We start from the raw sequence: 20,363 nt of genomic DNA, 5'->3' as shown, positions 1-20,363 counted from the left end.
CAACTCGAAAAATAATATTGAGAAGTCAAAGAATTTAGAAGAAAAAAAAAAGATTGAATTGTCGCGACGGCACATCATAGTCCCTGTAGGCGTCGAAGTCTCTACAATGAAGTTATTTTTGAACAGCTCTGATAGCTCCCACGCAACAATGGTTGCTTGTATACCGTGAAATGCTTATATTCTGCGGCCTAAAGCTCATGGCACGGTGCGAGAACGCGCGCGCGGAGAAAGCGAAACAGTGCGCGGACAAGCATGCAGACGCGCAGTCGGTCGCTGCGAATCTGCGCGATCGCTGCGTTGAGGCTTCTTTCTATTACGCTCCATTTAGTTATACAAACACTATAAGAACATATTTCACATAGTTTGCTCTCAGCGTTTACCTACCTTTCACGCAAGAAGCCGGTTCGGGAGACTCCATCGCGGCGACCGCGCGCAGTGGCGTTCACTGTACGTATTCGGTAAAGAGATAGCGTCTGTAAATGATTGTGTGCTTTCAGTTTGCCCAAGATTATTATTTAGACAGTAAACAACTTCTCTCGTTTCGAAAGTACTTGCACAAATGTCCGGGAGAGCTCGCGCGTGGTGTTTTCAGTGAGCGCTGACAGCAAAACCTATGAGGAGCGCGCCGCGTGATCCCTCATACTACGCCAGCGAGGCGCTTCCGATAGATGGCGACTCCGTAACTCCTCGCCGCCAATATGGCGCCGTTATGTGCCCCTGGTCCGACACGCTCCTGGATATAGTTTCCTACTGAAAGTTATTTTTGTACGTTTTGCTATGCTCCTGGATACTTCTGTTAGAGATAAGAAGTACATTAGAACGAAGCCCCACCATCTCCCCCTGTTATTTATTTGTTTATTTATCTCGGCAGAGAAAACGAAAATAGGTCTGGAAACCGCTCTGGCTCTCTTTTGTTCGCGGGTAGATTTCAGAGATAAGCATACAGCGATGCTGAAGTTAATGAGGTGGGAAGACGAGAAAGATGGATTAATTGTAGACTTAGGTGCAGAGGTTCAGTATGCAAATTGCGCTCTGACAGCCCCGGGCATATATAAAGCACATAAATTTTCTTCATTGCATTGGTGCCGCCGGCTTGTCACTACGAATTAAAATATGACAGTGAGTTGGCAACACCAGCGCTTATTTGCCTTGTCTGTTTGTTCTCAGAGTCTCTATTGAGATGGTGGTGCTTCATGCGTATTATTTGCTGTGCTTTCGGTAGGCCATGACGCTTTGCAACATTCCGATGCAAGCAAGGTTGTGATGTGTTTGCAGGTCAAGAGAGAGAGAGAGAGATGAAAAGGAAAGGCAGGGAGGTCAACCAGATATTAGTCTCCGGTTTGCTACCTTACACCAGGGTTGGGAGATAGGGGTTGGAAACAGGACAGAGAGGAAAATGTTTAAAAAAAATAATGCACACATAGAGACACACACACGAAGGGCGTTCCAGTTAGAGACGTTCACAAAGGCCGGTAGATCGCAAGAAGCGCAGTAGCGCTTGCGTGGGCTTCTTCTGTGACGTTAGGTCCTGTCGATGGTATAGAATTCCTTCCGATAGTGGTCGGTCGTCCAGCTGGTTGAGTTCGTGGCGAAGGGATTCCTTTTGTGAACTGTACTGAGGGCAGTCGCACAGAATATGGCCAATCGATCCTTCATGGCCGCAGTGTTCACAGATTGCGGTGTTGGCCATCCCTATGCGGAACACATATATGCTTTGGTAAAAGCATAACGCCCAACCGCAGTTGACATAAAAGCGTGGCGCTCCACGGCGAAGCTTTGATGGGACTCGAAGGCTTAATGTGAGATCAAGGAAGTATAGTCGGGAACTCCTGAAATGTGGCTCATTCCATTGCGACGTGGTGCACTGGCGAGCAAGCTGCAGGCGGAGCTTCCGTGCTGCGTCGATTGTGGTATTGGTACGTGGTGGTACTCAGTATGGGCTGAACGGGCGGCTTGATCGGCCCATTCATTGCCGAAAATCCCGCAGTGACTTGGAAGCCATGGGAAAGTTGTTTCATGCCATGGCATCATTTATATGGTGCATCGTCTCTGTAATCTGAAATACTAGCTGTTCGTGCGGTTCGCGTCGTAAAAGTGACAGTATGCATGCGTAGTATGCACGTGACGTCACATCCGCTGCTTCCGGTACCTTCCACCGTCTTGGGGTACCTTATCAACAGGCGCGCGCATAGGCCCATAGGTTCTCCAAGATGGCGCTGCCGTAAACCGGAAGTCGCGGAGTATCATTGAATGACGTACGTGCATACTATGTATACGAGACTGCAGTGCCGCCTTTGAATCGCAGAAGATCGCTTGTGTAGCGGTTCATCACCGATGTATCGAATGATGCTGGGTTGATGAGTACATGAAAGCTCTGGGACGCGGCGCCTCTGGTTGCCAAGTCCTCTTCCCATCTGACAACGGTACGTAATGAAAAGCGATATCGCTGCAAGCTCTGCTGCCGTCTGCCGGTGTTGTCTTAAATTTGATTGTTGTAACCTTCGCTGGTATATCACGATTGACGCAGCGGAACTGTTTGGCAGGACAGATCCAACAGTGTAGATATGCGTAACGTCAGGGTAGTTCTCGTACAAAAGTAGGAACGTGAGCTGTTTAAGGGCCGGTGATGATAGATCAGCTTTTTTCGTGATGCCAGGTATTGTCAGGTTGATCTTTGACTGAGCCAGGCACCATGGAGGAATCGAAAGTCTCGCAGCATGTTGTAGTGTGTTCATCGTGTTGGGGTTCATCACATAGATTGCCAGGATGTTTCTCCTAGTGTGTATGCTGACATCCTTCATCTCGTTCGGCACGGTGTTTTCTAGATACACGGAGAGTGCTTACCTGTTGAGGACGCGTAGGTTGTGAGTAGCGGTCTGTGGCACAAACAGCATGGAGTGAGGCCATTGTTGAGGCGCAGTTTTCACAGTGGTCGAATTTGACGCCGAAGGTGCGTTGATAATTCTTCGGTTGGCCTTGCGGTACAGGACAGGTCGAAAGCTGCCTTCCGAAGACTCGTCACCTGATGCGGAGTACAGCTCTGTGTCCTCGCTATCGCTCGATGTATCTACTCGCTTCCTCGAAGCGATGTCCACGGTTGAACAGGAACCGGGAGGGACCTCGGGATGTTGTTCTTCCATCACCGCTATGTAGGCCGGTGGTATACCCCACAAGTGCAGTGAGAAGCAGTGAGAAGCAGTGAGAAGCACAGAGATGGGCGAGATGTGTTCCACAAGAGAAGCACATTCGTTTCTCTCGCAGGTCGAGAACTTGCACCCGCATTACTGCGGTGCTGGAGCCTCCAATAATTCCTGAGTGATAACGGAGTTAGTAAGCGTCAGCATGTTGGTTTATGATGATCTACCCCCTTTGAAACAGGGCGGTGATAAGCACTCACCTAGCCTGCTTGAGTTACTCAGGTATGGTATACATGCTTCTCATTCTAGAATTGTTTTTTTTTTTTTACAGCTCTTTAATCTGCCTCATGCCCGTAATGGATCCGGTCGTATCAATCTCTTCCCTGCTTTTACAGCGTAAGCTGTTGTAGGCCGCCAGGAATGAGAAAAAAAATTCCCAGCTGCCGCCGGGATCGAACCCAGGCCCGCTGCGCGAGTCAGCTACTCTACCCTATGCTCTACAACTGAGCCGCGCCAGCGCTTGGCCTCGCCTTCGCCGCCGCTCGCTAGAGGGTGGGAGCAACCGCGTCGTCTGCTACTACGTCCGCCATTACATATCTCACTCCCTACGGAGCGCACTGCCGGCGCACGCGTAAAGCATGTTTTATTGCGATAGCAATTATGGGGACACTCCGTCTTTCTTTCTTTCTTTCTTCCTTTCTTTCTTTCTTTCTTTTGCGCTTTGCATTGCATTCGTTCAGCAATTCATATGGCAATTGACCCGTTGTACGCCTACACTGTAGTGCGATGATATTCGTGGAATATTTACTATAATAGTGTCTTACTGTGTGCACTTGGATCTTCCTGTTCTTAGTTTTCGTCTCAGTTGTACCTTTTGTATTTACTGTATTGATCTTGCACGCTTTTACGTTAAGCAACTAAAGCTTTTGTTACGTTGATGCATTTTTTTTTTTTTTTGCCGGCCTTGTCGAATAATACTTGTCTTACGTTGATGTAACCATAGTTTTTCCCTTACCCAGTACCTTCCTAAAGGCTTGTAAGGTATTCATAAATAAATATCTTTCCTTAAAATAAATAAAGTAAACATGCTGTAAGCAGACAGACATGCGGATGGCATGAGACATGCAGATTTTTGTAGTCGTGTAATACCATTTCAATCATGCTATATTCGTAATAATAATATTGGCTGCTTCGGCACCAACTGCATTATACTAATAAACGAGTAAATAACTGCATAATTTATATATTTCATGGTTCGTGCACAATTTCTCGTACCATCCATGCAGCCATGAAACTGCTGCAGTACGCAGCAGTCAATGGCACACAAGCGTGCGCCGCAGCATTCATGGCTTCGCAGCATTTATGAAACCTTTGTTAAAGCATGCTGTACCTTAGCTGAAACATTAATTGTGTTTGCTCTGTCAGTGACTCTTTACCTTGAATGTTTGCATTTGGACTGGTACACTTAGTCCTGTGAGTTAGGTTCGTTTGTTTCCTGACAAAGTCAACACTAGACATCGTGTTCAAAGGGTCGATGATAGGGTCTAGTTGGTGGCTGTTCATACTTTCTACCCGTGTCATGGCAAACTGTTGCAGATATATATTACTTCTGCATACCCACATGAATTCAGTGGGAGTACGTGAGCACAATAAAGAAGACACATTTACGAATAAATAGTTGTCAGCACGCGTTTTGCCCCTCATACACCTTTGGTCATAATATTCTAATCAGTAAGGGATCGTATAGCAGTACAAGATCCTATTTTTCTCACCAAGCCACGCCCCCCACTCTGAACTTGCACTCTCGTGTGCAAATGGGACGGCCGGAGCAAAACCTACCAGTGCGAGTAAATCTCGGAGGCCATGCATCTGATGGTGTGATGTTTATAGTTTAGCAAAACCAAGCATGAAATTTTTCACCCAGCACCACTACATAGCCATAGATTTTTGCTGTCCTGCATGCCTGTGATTTGGTGATGGAAAGTTGCAAAAAATACTTATGTGGAAAATTTTCTGATACAACCTGTCCGCATGCGCACCTTGTTGCAAGAAAATGTGCATAGGTTTACCACAATGACATTTCTGAGGCAAGAAAGTAGCAGCTAGATGCAGTTGAAGAAACCAAAATTCCAAGTCCTCCACAAGACTTCTGTGTGTGGCTATAGCCTTCATTTGCTTTGCATTTGTCTTGCATACAGGGCACAGAACACCAGCAGGATTTTTTGTCTGGGCAGCACAACTGGTACGTGACATCTCATGCACGTCCCACCTATTGCAATGTTTGCAAGGAGGCCCTGTCAGGTGTGACCTCCCATGGCCTCTCCTGCGAAGGTGAGCAGCCACCGCTGCATTAGCTTGCTCACATGAGCTTTATTGCATGCTGTTCTGTGCACTTTTACAGCCACTTCATGCACACAATAAGTCAAATACGAAATGCGGCCAGAACCACAGGCAACAAATCTGAGCAGTGCCACTAAAACATTTAATTGTCATCCAGTGGTGCCGCCATAAATATCTGTGATGATGGAGAGGGAAAGTAGTGAGCGGTGTCAAGCCTTCTGAAGAGCTTGTAGTGAGATGAGCCACAAAATGGGTCTGTTATGAAGGATCCTTTTATGCAGCCACATCTTAGCTGATAAGTCAGATAAGTCCCCCAGTTTGGCTTTCCACGTCCTACTCCAGGCTGAGCTAATAAATAATTGCAATGTGAGGAAAATGAGACAAAGCACAAAAGCTTTATGTTAATCAGTGTGTCGGAACGGAAGGAAAATGAAAAACAAAACAAAATGACATTTCTGGCCAAAACGAAAACGTAACCGAAACATTATTTATTATTTTGTTTTGGAGTGAAACCAAAATATTCTTGATTGGTTTTCGTTTCAAAGGGAAAGTCAGCAATCCAAAACAACCGACATTAGGCAACATCAGAATTAGCGTGTGTCTCAGGGATCCGTATAAGCTCGTATCCGCTCGAACACTTCACTAATCTGACGCCTGCCGCTTGGTGCGCTAGCAGATCGGCATTGTAGCGAAACCCAGGGCTTGCACGCTGGGGAGCTTATCCTTTCATTTCTTACGGGTGCAACGCTTTGTTACCGAAGGTTTACTGTTCGTTCATGTCCATTTAAGTTTGTTTTATCGGAACAGTGCCTTGACCCAAAGCACTGAGCATGATGTCAGAATTCATAAATCACTTATTGAGGAAAATAAATATTGTTTTCATTGTTAATTAGCTTCTAAAATTTTTGCATGCCAACAAAAACTGTTATGAGCGGTCACTGATCTTTTTGTTGTTGTTGTTCCAGAGCAGAACTGGAACGGAACCTTTTTCAGTGGAACGAAACTAAAACCAGAGTGAAAAATATTTCGTTCTTGCACCCTTATGTAAATAGAATTGAATGCACAAGACTGGCACTGAGAGAAGAAAATATAATTTCAAACTGATGCTGGCACTTTTATGGAACTAAAGGTGTGTTTAAGTTACGAAGAAAGAAGTACAGGCTAAGGGATTGCCAGCTAAAGGTCTAAAAACACCTTTTGGTCACGCCAGGCAAAATAGTCTTGAAATGAGAGAATTACACTCAGTATAAGCAGAGGTAAACAAAGCTTAATGCTATAAATAGGAAAAAGAACTGCAGATTGCAAGATAAATGCAGTTATTATCCAATTTAACATGAATTTATTTCTGTGCTAACTACCAACTATCCCTCGTCCAAGGCAAAATTAGTGCCACTTTTCTGTAGAAATTAAAGATTGCCTGTAGAAGATCTTTACTAATATTACTTCTTTCATTGTAATTCTTTAAATATACAGCAAGGTGTCCATAAGCGATGGCAAAAAGTATTTTTGGAATTCTTTTTTTGGTCAATGACAGTACAGAATTTTATGCTGAAATTGTGATCTGTTATATTTGCTGATGCCATTATTTTGGTTTTAAAACAATGAGAAACAGTTTCGAAAGAGCCCATATAAATATATATTGTACAATGTCCTGTGGTTTGTAAAAGACTAAGATCTGCATTATACGGTATAAAATGACTCCTTCCCTTTAACTGCCACGTGTTTTGTCAAAACTTTCCATCACTCGAGAGAAATACTGTTTGGTTGTCTGTTGAGCATCTCTCATTCTCTCTAAGCCCTACAGTTCTTAGAATTTAGGGTTTCCTTAAATGTTTAGTGCTACTTTGAAATGAGGAGATAGCATAGAACATACATAGGGCTTTAGCATTTTCGGTTTTTATAGTCCCAAAATATGGCATAATTTTTCGGTTTTTTTTTCTGCCCAAAATTTGTGTTGTCTTTCTGGTAAAATATTTGTATACATGACCCTTCACTGACTTTTATGGTGGCAAATTTTGAACATCAACCTTATCGTCTCTTTCCTGTTCTATGCACTTGTCTGATCCACTAATTCTTTCTTATGCCAGGGCTGCACGTCCTGCTTCTCAACAGTGTACATGCATCTATTGCACGGAATAACAAAGTTTTCAGGAAGCAGACTACGGGCTGCTCATGTTAAGGTTTTCCAGAATTTTAAAAAATTGCCTGTGGTAGATAGCATAATTCTTGTCCTTCAGTTCGATTATTTGAAAAGGCGAACATTACTAACACGAAAAATCGAAACACGTATTCTACTAATAAACAAAAATTCTTAATTAACTTAATTGCTTTATGGCACATATTGCAAGTTACGAATTCTAGTTGGTGAGCTTGCAAGACATATCCACTTGAAATGAACATCCAAGATAACACCATTTTCAAGATGTTCCCCCAAGTGTGGGACAAAATACATGGGCATTTCAGTTACTTTTGTGCTTCAATGCATAAAAGAGCATTCTGTTAAAAAAGTAAGCATAACAGTTTCTTTTTATGGCGAGTTTGGTGGCACATATCTCCAAACGTGTCATTCTGATGTCAGAAGTGTGTGAAGCATCCCAAGACCGCTGATCGCATTAAAGGGGTCCTGAACCATCTCTCAGGCTTGGTGAAATGAAAGAGACATAGTTCGCAGATAGCATACTCTGCTGTGAACATCTCAGCCAAATTTTGCAGCCTGTGTGATGTGTGGAGCTCACAAACGGAGTGCAAAGTCACAATTTCCTCCAACACTCTTTTCAAACAAGGCCTCCTTCCTCACCTATTTCTAAGCTGCCAGCAGCTTGCATATGTCGTCATATGCAAGATTCCCATGGACGACTTCCTTTAGCTTATAGCTGATGTCCATAAAGAATGGTGTTTGGACCAGTAAGTAAAAATCTGCGTTTGAAATTTCAATAAGAAATACATACTTCCAGAAGAAGCCGAACATTGCCTGCTCATGCTCATCCGTGGCTGCCCGCATAGGAATAAACTTTGGCAGACGTACAAATCAGTGTCCTAGTCATTCAGTCTCACTAATTTCAACTAGTTTTGAATACTCAATTAGCCTCAAACCACACGAAACTTAAGGTTGGACCAAACATATGCTTGCGAGCACACTCACTCCTGGCTGCACCTGGCTAGACGGCTTGGCAGACATCGCTTTATACTGAGCTATTGACAGCGCTGCAAACGCACAGGTTGGATGTTGCTACTATCCTTAGGTTAAGCTAGTGCAGGACAAAGTCGGTCCACACCCCATAGCATGGCCAGACTGGAGCACATGACCGCGAGTGTACACTCCATCCCTGTTGTGCACAAAGCAAACGCTACACATACACACTACATTTGCATGTAGCTGCGGTCTGCTACATAGCATAGATATCATGAGTGTGGCAAGGTTACACAATGAGCCTGCTCGCTGTAGCTTGCTGTAGCTCACTGTGTGCACTGTGGCTTGCCCAGTATTGCTGAGGGAAACTGTGTTTGGTGCGTCATAGTCGCATAAATTGGAAATAGTGGCATCTACGTGAACATCCAAAATCAAATTTAAACTGTGCGCCACAGTGTTCAGTAGGTGGAGCGTTGTGGGCATGCCCCGCTCCACCGTAGCCTTTCCAGTGTAAGGCGTTGAAGAAGGAGCAGGAGCACCGTGAATGGGATCAAACGTGATCTTTAATTGCTAATGACTCCACTTCTGCTGAACACATTGAAGTACTTTTTGCTGCAAAGCAGTTCTGAAACAGCTTAACTTCAGATGCATTTCTCAGCTTCAATGAAATGTGGTTCAGGATTCCTTTAAAAATAGAAGGTATGCATGATTACATGTTACCATCACTGAATTTGATTAGTTATTTCATTGCAGTGGTAGCAGGACAGAGACTGCAGCAACCAGAGTCAGGGTTATCCCAGCCCTTCTGTGACCTTCATTCCCTTATTGCTTCTGATTTTCATCACAGAGACAGGCAAAGAAAACAAAATAAAACAAAACACGAGAGAGAGAGAGAGAGAGAGAGAGAGAGAGAGAGAGAGAGAGAGAGAGAGAGAGAGAGAGAGAGAGAGATATGCAGATGCATGAACTTGACCTCTCCAAACTCCCTGCATCGGAGCACATGCGGGGTCGCAGATCTGCAGCAATCTCGTTCTTAGCTCTCTAGTAAATTTGCTTTCTCTGACCATTTTTAGATAAAACTGAATTCGCCCCCACAAAAAAAAATTTAACATACATTGTTCGTTTTTATTTTCTTTCTTTTGGTGTGATCTTAAAACACTTAACCCTAAGTATGCATTTACTTAAGTTCATCACATAACTGATGTGATCTTTCTCTGTATAGTTTGCAAGTTCAAGGCGCACAAAAAGTGTGCACTCAAGTCTCCAAACAACTGCAAGTGGACAACATTATCATCTGTAGGAAAAGACATTATTGAAGACGAGGATGGGGTGAGCTCTTGGTCTAATATTGAGGCTTAGGGATTATTGATAAAGGGTTCCTGAAGGAAGCAAATATACTACTGTAGTACACTATTCTTCTTATCCCTCTGATTTCTCAAGATCTGTATGCATGCGTCAGTAAAATTATTATACCTGTTCTTTTGCTATCTTAGTGCATGCATACTTTTTATCATGAAAGCATCATGATAATCTGTTGTGACAGCCAGCAGGTGCCTGAAGATGGTTGAAGGGTATGCACATGAATGATAGTGGAAGCGAAGACTAAATTAATTGGTTTTTGCTCGCTATTATTTGTTTTATTTGTTCCACAGTTGAAACATCCTAAGCACCTTTCATATGCACAAAGTAAGAAAAAAAAGTGCACAGTCAGCACCTTCCTTAGTGCTGAAAAAAAGCTGCAAGTTTAGTTTTTATTTGCACTGTGTGTGAAGCACTCATACCCTCTGTTTCAACACCCAGAGCCTGACCATGCCCCATCAATGGATGGAGGGCAACCTGCCTGTCAGCGCAAAATGCTGTGTCTGCGACAAAACTTGCGGCAGCGTTCTCAGGCTTCAGGATTGGCGATGTCTTTGGTGCAGAGCGACGGTAGGCAGCCTTTCTCAACTCCTCATAGTGCTGGCATAGTTTTGTGCTTAATTGTGTGCAGTCATTGTCCTGTATTTTCCTCCGCGTTTATCACAGACGAATTTGAGGAAACATGATCATACCTCTGCATGCACGCTGTGTGTGAGTCACTGTTTGCTTCTGGTTGTGTCACACAACAGCTTAGCCTTGTCTTTGCCTTTTTCTCAGTGTACACAAATTGCTCATTCTGCCTCATTACAGTGCAGCTAAGGTGTAAGAGCTGTGGGGCAAATGCCAAGTCACTAATGGCAACCAGCTGATACCCCCAAAAATAAAGCTTGTACTAATCGCTGTATCATTATGCCAGTGCTAAGTTATGGAGCTCTACCTAACTTGAAATGGAGCCAGAGACTTGCATAACAAGCAATGGAGCAAAAAAAGATGGGCATTGTAATCTTAGGATACAGGAAGAGGGCAGCATACGTTAGAGCGCAAGCACAGGTAACTGATCTGTATTGTAGTCAAGATTAAGAGAAACAAAAAGGTTGGCAGTTCATGCATTGCACAGAGCAGATAACTGGCAGTTTAGTAAAGGTAACAGTTGAGACTGGGAAATATTTAGGCATAGGGTAGAGTTGGCACAAGAGAGAAGTATAATTGGAGATCACTGGCAGGGACCTTAATCCTGCAGGGGACGTTCACTGCAAGCACCTGATTACTTTGGATTCTTTTCTTTTGGTTGCCTCTAAATGAATTACCTATGTCTGAAGCCATTTGGTCAATAGTGAAGTTGGCAGTAGCACAAAGCCATTGATCAGTCTGCTTTTAGAGTTAGTGGGAGGGATTGTTTCAATGTTATATGGAGCCACATAACTTCAAAGTTGTGCAGAAATAAATACATGTGATATTTAGTTGGAGTAAGCTAGTGCAGACCAGCAAAATTTCACTTTAGGCCTCTTGTTTGCTAGCTATCAAACTCTTCTGTGACCACACTCGGTCTTCATGCATGCTTGTGCAAAGAGAAGTTACACTGGGTCTTTAGACGCTGGGACATTCTTGCATATAAAGTAAAGCATGGAGGCTAGCATGGATTCATCATGTTACTGACCATTCCCTTTGCCTGCTGTTGCTCGATCAACAGCAACAAGTAAAAGAAAGTCTGATGCTCTAATGACTCTTTCATCCCCTCGACTCAATTGCAGTCAAACCTCTATATAACAAAGTAGGTAAAATGGGCAATTTGCTTCGTTATATCGAAATTTAGTTGCATTGAAATTTGACTTTTTATGCCAATAAGCACAGAAGCAAATAGATTTTTCTTACACGGAAAAGTGTCGCAAAATTTTTGGAATTTTTTCGGAATTTTCGGCTCATAGCGTCGCCCGCTCTGGGACGCCGCTATCATGAAAAGCGCCGGAAACGGAGAGCAAATGCTTCAGCTGCCTCTCTCTCCAACGGGTCACCGAAACTCAAAATTACGCAATCTCCAACAGTAAATGCACGAGAAAACAGCTTACATGATGCCACACCGGTTTGGCACACCCACTCTTTGCACACGTGGCAGATTACCCCTGAAGCAGGGTGCGTGGCTGCGTATTCACTCAGCCACGCTTACAGCCATGTGCAGCCATGGCCGAGACGCGCGCCAGAAATCGCGATGTGCGTCAACTTAACCCCCCCCCCCCCCCCGAAACCACCCTTCGCGCGCGCTTGATCACGTTTCCACGAGCTTGCCCTCCTCCCCCTGTTCCTCTTTGCTTGTGCAGGAAAATGGCACTTGTGAAGTCACCATCTTTCTTGTCTCACCTTCGCACACTTTCACTCGCACCTAAAGCACAATGCAAGTGCACGGGGTGTGATAGGATCTTACACTCTTAAAACGGTTGCACCCTTTGGTTTGTATATTTGTCCCACAACAATAATTGTCATCTGCTTTTCTTGCGTTTCCTTTCTTGAAAATTCGGCGCTCACTACTTTCCTGTCGAGAATGCTGTGTCATACTGATGACGCGCAAGCCATTCGTGACTGGGAAATACTGGGCTCACAGCATTAAAGAAAGGAAACGTGGGCAAGACAGATGACGATTATTGTTGTCGGACAAGGTAAGCCCCAAAGGGTGTAATTTTTTTAAGAGTGTATCGCACATGGACTTCATACGGAACATGATGCGGGCACTTCGGTGGTCGCTCCTGTCATGCCGTGCACAATTTAAGAGATGCATTTACAAGCAGCCGCTTGTAATTCAGTCATTTGACCATCTGCGTTGGTGGAAGTTTACATTTATTATCTTGGCATTCCCTTGCAGAGGAAGTGAAATTTTGTTATATTGAAACCGCATACAAACACACTTCATTATGGTGAGGTTCTAAATACATGGCGTTTATGAACAAGAGGTTGTGAAAAGTTAAATACTTTGTTATATAGAGAATTTCGTTATATTAAAGTTTGTTATATCGAGGTTTAACTGTATTGTAAACAGCAGTGATTAGTTCTTGGCTCTACACCTCAAGATTCCCATATTACCTTCAGAAAAGTCCCCAGTACTACTTGAAAACTTTGAGAAAGTTCCAGTGCCTCCTGAAGAACTCCTGGTATCTCCTGGACAATGCTAAGAATCTGAAGAAATGTCCTGAAGAAGTACCTCGTGATATGTTGTGAACAACATGATGGAAATGGACCCTCTCACTCATTTTTCTACTACACACCATTCGAGAAAGCCCGTAGCACACGGTAGGCATGGCTTTGGTTACAGAATGGAAAAGAACACACCTTCATTTCTTAATTGGAACGTACTGTTTTCATAATACGTCCTCAGTCAACTTCCACCAGAATGTTGGTTTCTAAGTACGATAATCTGAAAACACATCTGAGAAGAATAATTTTAATGTTTGTGCACGAAGAAATAGTTAACATCATTCATTCGCAATGGTTGACCAACTCAAATATGTGCCTTTCTTTCATATCACAGTTTGATCATGGGTGCCGAGTTCCAAATTTGTTGCTGAGCACTCATTGGGAACAAAACATCCAGAACATGCACTCTATGGCATCAAGTCCTTTCTGTCTATGCTGGCAATACAAAGCAGACGCTTCTCTGCTATCGCAACGGCGGTGTCCATGAAGTCGCCGCGGCTGAAGATGCACTTTGCACTTGCTTCCGAAAGTTATTTTGGCAGCCGAATATAGCAGAGTGGTAGCCCAGCGACCTTGAGTCATCTGACATCGCAGAAATCACAGACAGAACACGTTAGAATTGCACTAATTCGCATTTAAACCACTACCATTGCAAGCACCGCTGTGAGAAAACAGTACCAATACGAGGAGGAGAGCGATGAGGCGCGCTGGTTCGAGGCTACGTTTCTCCTCGCCAATAAAACAATCTATAGTCGGTTTCAGTCCCAGGTATACTTTGCTAGTGTCTTTATTTTATGTTGTGGTTTGCTTAAACCAATGATTGACAAACATATCACTGAACATGATCAGCTTGTTTTCTAGTTCATAACTGCTCTGCAAACCAAGGCAAAATGAACAACCTTAGTGCACAACCATGGCACACATAGTCATGCATATCTGTTAAGGCGAAAGCTTTAAATGGCTCATGAGACGAAAAATTCACCATCGGTATCCTTGACCAGTGGTGTTAATTAGGGCGCAGTTAATTAAGGCACAGGTAATTAAGGTAGAGTTAACTAAGGCACTCGAATGCACAACCTTTTATAGGAGAAAACAAGTAATAGGAAATAACAACACATTTGAATGAGAATTTCAAGTAAGTTAATGAATGTCTTGAGTACGCAGGCTTTTACCTTCATCCTCTTTAGCGTATGCTGAAGTGACTGTAAACTTTATTTGTCATATGCGTTCTGGTTTTCACCTTGATATCACATTCTGCGTTGTTGTGATCCATGTGCACTGCAGGTGCATTCGGCCTGCAGGTCCCAATGCCCCGTGCAGTGCCCTCTTGGTGTCTGTAGAGCTTCGGTGATTCCCCCAACGGCACTATACAGCACTGGCGCTGGGTCTGATGAGCCGTGGGAAGCAGTGGTGCCCACTCGTCGGGGCAGCATGGGAGCAGCCACAGTAAGGAAAGTTTTTTTAAAGATTGCACATTCATTCATTCATCTATTTTTATACTCTGAAGGCCGGAGGGCATTACAGAGAGGAGGAGCGTACAAAATCTTAGGCACACTTTTTGAAGTTGTCAATGTTGATTATGGTGGTGATGGAGGCAGGGAGGCAGTTCCATTTATTGCAGGTGCGAAGGACAAACAAATTTGGGCGAGTGTCGGTATGGCATAACAAAATCCCTACCTTAAACTGATGGTCGATGTGGGATGATGAGTAGGACAGAGGAAAAAGCAATTGATTGATAAGAGTGGTGTTATTGTAAATTTTATGAAACAGACAAAGCCTAAAGTACTTGCGGCGGAGAACAAGGTCAGGAAGATTAAGAATAATTTTCATAGAAGACACACTTGCAGTTCTTGAGTAGTTAGACAGAATAAAGCTGGTGGCATGGTTCTGTATAAATTCAATAGCCTGTGACAGCATTAAATGGCTGGAGTCCCAAACCGTGTGTGCATATTCTAGTTTGGGCCTTGTTAGAGTATAAAGATGAAGTTTTGCAAGCACGGTGGCAGACGAAAAATGACTGCGAAGGAATCCAAGCATGCAATTAGCGTTATTAGATACGAGGTCAGCATGCATTTTCTATGAGAGATTATTTGTTATATGAATGCCAAGATATGTATACAGGGAAAACACAGGGAGGGTGGGAGATGGAAATTCAAGACGATGAGCAAAACGAGAACAAGGTGAAAGCAGGAGCCAACAATAACTGGTCTGCATAAATTTCTCTTCCATGTACGAGCCTAACCTGCGAGCACGGTGTATGCTTTCATAAGGTATTGAAAGGTTTAGAACATCATGAAGAATATCCCAAACATGGTTTTCTGACTGGGACCAGTTTTTGTCACTGCTGTCTTTTATGCTGTAAAAGATAAGATTTTCCCACAGTGATCCGCCTTTGAGATCATCTTACCGTGCATTTATGGCGGACGATTCTTCACGTACAGCCTAGGTTACAGTGCTACTAAGGTCACGTACATTTTCTTGTGTGCCTAATGAATCAACCAGAGACTCAACAGCGGATAGTCTGGTAGCCAAATCAAAAACTGTTTCTTCTAATTGCTGCTGATTGGCTTTAACCTGGGAAAGAGCTGACAATAGAGACTCTTAGCGTGTCCGCCATTCCTGCAAACGGGGGCAGTTTGGCCAGATTGTCGGATGTGTGGCTGTGTAAGCATGAGCGACCGGAGCGGTGCAGTCGCCTAGTGGCATAGAGTTCAATCAGACAAACACAGAGTTAAAGTTGCAGTAACCGACTATATCCTGCTTTGCTGCTGATGCAAATTTTTGGCAGCAGCGTAATAGTGAACATGATTACGCCGCTGTCGAAAATTTACACCAGCAGCTAAGCAGAATATAGTAATTGGCTTTGTGTTTGTGTGGTCAAGCTTTGTACCACCAGCTGGTGCCACCAATCTGGCTGCTCAGGTTTATGCCCCCGCTCAACCGGCAAACTGCCCGCACTTGCTGGAATACCGGACGCACTAAAATTCTCTAATAGCTCATCATGACGATCATCCGACTTTGCGGATAGCGGGGATGTAGCAGCAAGGATTTCTGAGGTGTCAGTCGGCCCTGGGTTTAATTCAGTGTCGCCTGCTAACAATAACAATTTTAAAACATGTAGACAGTCACAGGCAGTATGGAACAACACTTCTGAGCAAGGAAGAAGCAGCATACAAACATTTCTAGTATGTCTAGGGTATAAGGAGGCGATAATCATCAACCTGCAGAAGACGAGACGGAAGCAGAACAGGGCGAAAAGTGTCCACATGCCTGCCGCTCTTCCTTGCCTACCGAACAAATCATTTCACAGCACAGACTTTTGTATCCTCAGGGTAAGCCTATGACGTGGGGGATGACATCACCCAGGTGAGAAAAGCAGGTCCCACACTCCGTGACGTGTCGAAGGTCTTGTTGGAAGGAGGCGCAGTAAACCACGGTGACGAAACGGTAGTGGTGGCACTATGCCAGGCAGTGACAGATGAACACTTGCCCAGAACAGTCAAGATCTACAGAAGAAGGAAGCAGAATGAGGCGTAAAGCACCCGTATGCCTGCCGCTCTTCCTTGCCCACTCACTGTACTTTCACATGAAAGGCTTAGTTGAATGCCAATTTAGTGATGGATAAGTATAGTTGACTGTAGCAATGCAAAATATTAAATATTGTGGTACCGTGCTGATGGGGTGGCAAGGTGATAGCTTGACTGCATAATATTGACTTGCATTTATAGAACTAAACAGTTCATCAGTTTAGCAACCCATGTCCTGTACTAAGCTAGCAACAAAAAGGATGATTGCATCATGTTGTTCCCAGCTTAGCTTGCAGAAGGAGCAACAACTGCACCTTGCACTAGTCAGCTGCCATGGCCAGCTGGGCTTTAGTTGCACTGGTGTGTTTATTGCAAACTAGCAGCCTTCAGTCATGGTTAACTACACTGAAGCAAAGTCACAGGGAACAGCTGTATGTTGTCATCTGTAATAATCTAGGTTTGCCATGCTTGCTTACAGTATGCTCAGGAGCTTCTACCAACTCCTAATGAAGGCAGTTCAGAATCAGAATCAGAATCAAATTTTATTGCTACATACGAAGTTATTACAACATGTAATATACAGGAAGAGGTCCCGGAGTCGGAGACTGAATTGGGACCTCCTGAACATGATATATACGAAAGGAAAAGTAAACTTAGTTAACGCAGCGACAGTAATAAATACAACTATATAAACAAATTAGAAAGGCAGCAATTATGAAAACAGTAGAACACGAATTAAATAAATTAAGCAACATATGGAAACATGAACAAATTGAACAGGAAATCTGCTTACATGATTATTAAGCATGACATAAACTTCAGTATTAACTAGTGAAAATGAAAACGCATGCATTATGTGGCATATACAAAAAAAATGTTTTGTAAGGCTTGGTTGGTTAAAAAAAAACTTTTTGAATTCTGTAATAAATGAATGTAGTGTTGTTAATTTTAAAACAAATGGTAGCGAGTTCCATAATAAAAGTTGTGTATATGTTGTAGCCTGCCTAACTGCAGTGTGTTTTTCAGTGCTCCTAATACATGCGTTGTTTACCAGGATCCATCTCAGCAGGGCCAGCCAGGCAGTACACCCTTGCTGGTATTTGTCAACTCCAAGTCTGGTGACAACCAAGGAGTCCGGTTCATCCGACGCTTCAAGCAGCTTCTCAATCCAGCTCAAGTCTTCGACCTCATGAATGGAGGTCCCAGCCTTGGGTACACAGAAAATACAGTATAAACACTTTTACTGCACTAAGCAGTTTCGAACTCTGGACCAGGCTATCTCTATAATATCATGCTCGAACATATATGTACGCTGGAGGTGAATGGGTGTAGATAAAGAGGTGGACCTAATGCACAGGGGATGACAAGTTTGTGCAGAGACTGTCTGATTATGTGTACAGAGTGTTTTAATGAGTGATAATTAGCAAATAGCAGACGCAACCCACAAACAGAGCAGTGAAGGTGCGGTGCATTACAGGAATAATACAAGAGATCATGTGAATGTGTCACATGTATCAAGACAAGTGGGAAGCAGGGGTGCGTGTACGGGGCAATACGAAGAATTAAATGACCTATCGTGAATATATCAAATGTATCCTGCATAGCTGAATCAAACTCACGTACTATGCCTTTGTCCAAGAATAAGTCCCCAGGAGAAGAACCAGGGCTGTCAAATCACATGATGGAGGCTTAGAAAGCTGTGGCTCATCAAGCTTTGCAGGCCGTTTGCACTACTGCACCCTTGAGACTCCTGATCTAACAACACTGCCTCATCTGTTTTGTTCACAAAAGTTTTGTATAGCCTCAAATTTTGCTGCAGTGCTCAAGTACAAACAGCACTGAAGTAAAACACTATTATAAGGAGGCTCGAGTAAAGCATGGGGCTTTAAGTGTGGCTGTAAGCAGGTGCATGGTCAGGCTTGCATCGTGTGATCACCGTGCTTGGTTGTCATTCTGATCCAACCTGCTTACCTATGGCTCTATTTGATTCAGCCAAGTTTCTCTGCACCTTCTGCACCTAGTCACAGTGCACTGCATCTAAGCAGTAGATTCGCCAAGGTGCAGCGGTCCACCCTGCACTCCCGCGCTCGATTGAATGGGGTGCAAGGCAAGGTGCCGCCGTGATGCAGTGCACCCTTGAACCTTGCAGCGAGTGGGTGCAGCCTGGCCCACCATAACTGGCACCCCCTGCACCTTTTCGTTTGTGGTGCTGTGCACCTTTTTTTGGGATCGAACAAACCTTAAGCGACATACACAATATCACTGCCTGACTCACTCTGTGGTCCTCAGATCAGAAACCAATTGCTTTGACTCAATAGTGCACTCTCGTGTTTGCAGAGACATTGCTGCAGTTCCTGCATGATGCAGAGTTACAAGCTTTTATTTTAGTTTATTTCCCATATGCCTTGTGGCAGATTCTTAAAATAAAGAAAGAAAGAAAGGAAAGAAAGAAAGAAAAGGCTCTATGTGTAAATGAACTGTACCAAAAAAGTTCTCACCTATTCATCGTATGTTTTCCTGGTTAGTACGTTTTTTTCGTGGTTCCTTCCAAAACGTATGAACGAGGTTCCACTGTACATCAAACGCTGTCATTCAAATTATTTGCAGTTGATGTCAGACCTTGCAGTGTCATTGCTTCACATAGCACCGCCAATGCAGTCATATGCGGTTGCAGGCTGCGCATGTTTCGGGCATTTGTGCCCCTGCGGGTGCTTGTGTGTGCGGGAGACGGCAGCGTGAGCTGGGTGCTGAGCGAGATGGACCGGCTGTCACTGCACCGGCAATGCCAGACGGGCGTGCTGCCACTGGGTACGGGAAACGACCTGGCACGTGTGCTGGGATGGGGATCGGTCTGTGATGACGATGCACAGTTACCGCAGCTGCTCGAGAAGTACACCCGTGCAGCCCCACGGCTCCTCGACCGGTGAGTTCTGAGCCTGCAGTACTGACGGCTGGGCATACCACACCGATCTATAGTGCAAATGATTCCACTTCATTTCATCAAGCCGGTGCCGTATGTGGCATCAGCTGGGCCATAATATACATCTAGCATGAGGTAACAGGCTTGAATCTCTGGCTGCAGCCACTGCATTATGCAGGGGACATAATCCAAAAAGGCTCATGTATCCAGGACATGTAAGAACCTCAAGTCACCAGAATTAATACATAGCTCCCCTCACTATAGCACTTTTTATGGTGCTATAGAAACACACACATTCAATTTTTCAATAAGACATAACTTAAAGCCTTATCATAGGTGTCTTAGAGCACAGCTCAGCTCTTGTCATCATACTGGGAATCTGAAATCGAGAGTATTATAAAACCCTGTCTGGACAAAACATGAAAAAATGTGAAGACAGACGCCGACCACAAAAGTAATGTTAACATTTCAGTTTTGCTTTTTTGATGGGTATTTGTATTCACATGCTGTGAGTATCTTCGCCAGAAAGGAATCTACTGCTCGACTCCTTTAAGATGGGTACTTTAGCTGGAACTCGAGAGAGTGTCATGTTGTGGCTATGACTGCACAATTCAGACAAAGAATGTTGGACTGAACATTTTTGTGTCGTAGAAACTTCTGAGGGAGGGCTGAAAGTACAGCACAATTTGGTTTTAGCTCAAAGATACTCAAGCACCCAGATATTTTATCTGTATCAGAATGGCACTTGCGTATGTTTTCATATCCCA

General features: G+C 43.9%; 1 protein-coding gene across 3 annotated transcripts in view; it reads left to right on the top strand.

Annotated features, from left to right (window-relative positions):
* The window catches only part of LOC142571369 (diacylglycerol kinase delta), a 481,001-nt gene that overhangs the window by 350,428 nt on the left and 110,210 nt on the right, over positions 1–20,363 (top strand). For all 3 annotated transcript variants that reach the window (XM_075679655.1, XM_075679654.1, XM_075679656.1), the window contains 6 exons: positions 5,336–5,468; positions 9,830–9,936; positions 10,408–10,536; positions 14,434–14,595; positions 17,731–17,888; positions 19,351–19,599. In XM_075679655.1, coding sequence (XP_075535770.1) covers positions 5,336–5,468; positions 9,830–9,936; positions 10,408–10,536; positions 14,434–14,595; positions 17,731–17,888; positions 19,351–19,599 — 938 coding nt within the window. The remainder of the gene's footprint in view (positions 1–5,335; positions 5,469–9,829; positions 9,937–10,407; positions 10,537–14,433; positions 14,596–17,730; positions 17,889–19,350; positions 19,600–20,363) is intronic.

Source organism: Dermacentor variabilis, chromosome 2 (assembly GCF_050947875.1).
Source record: "Dermacentor variabilis isolate Ectoservices chromosome 2, ASM5094787v1, whole genome shotgun sequence".
Taxonomy (NCBI): Eukaryota; Metazoa; Arthropoda; class Arachnida; order Ixodida; family Ixodidae; genus Dermacentor; species Dermacentor variabilis.
This window is presented reverse-complemented; position numbering and strand designations above follow the sequence as displayed.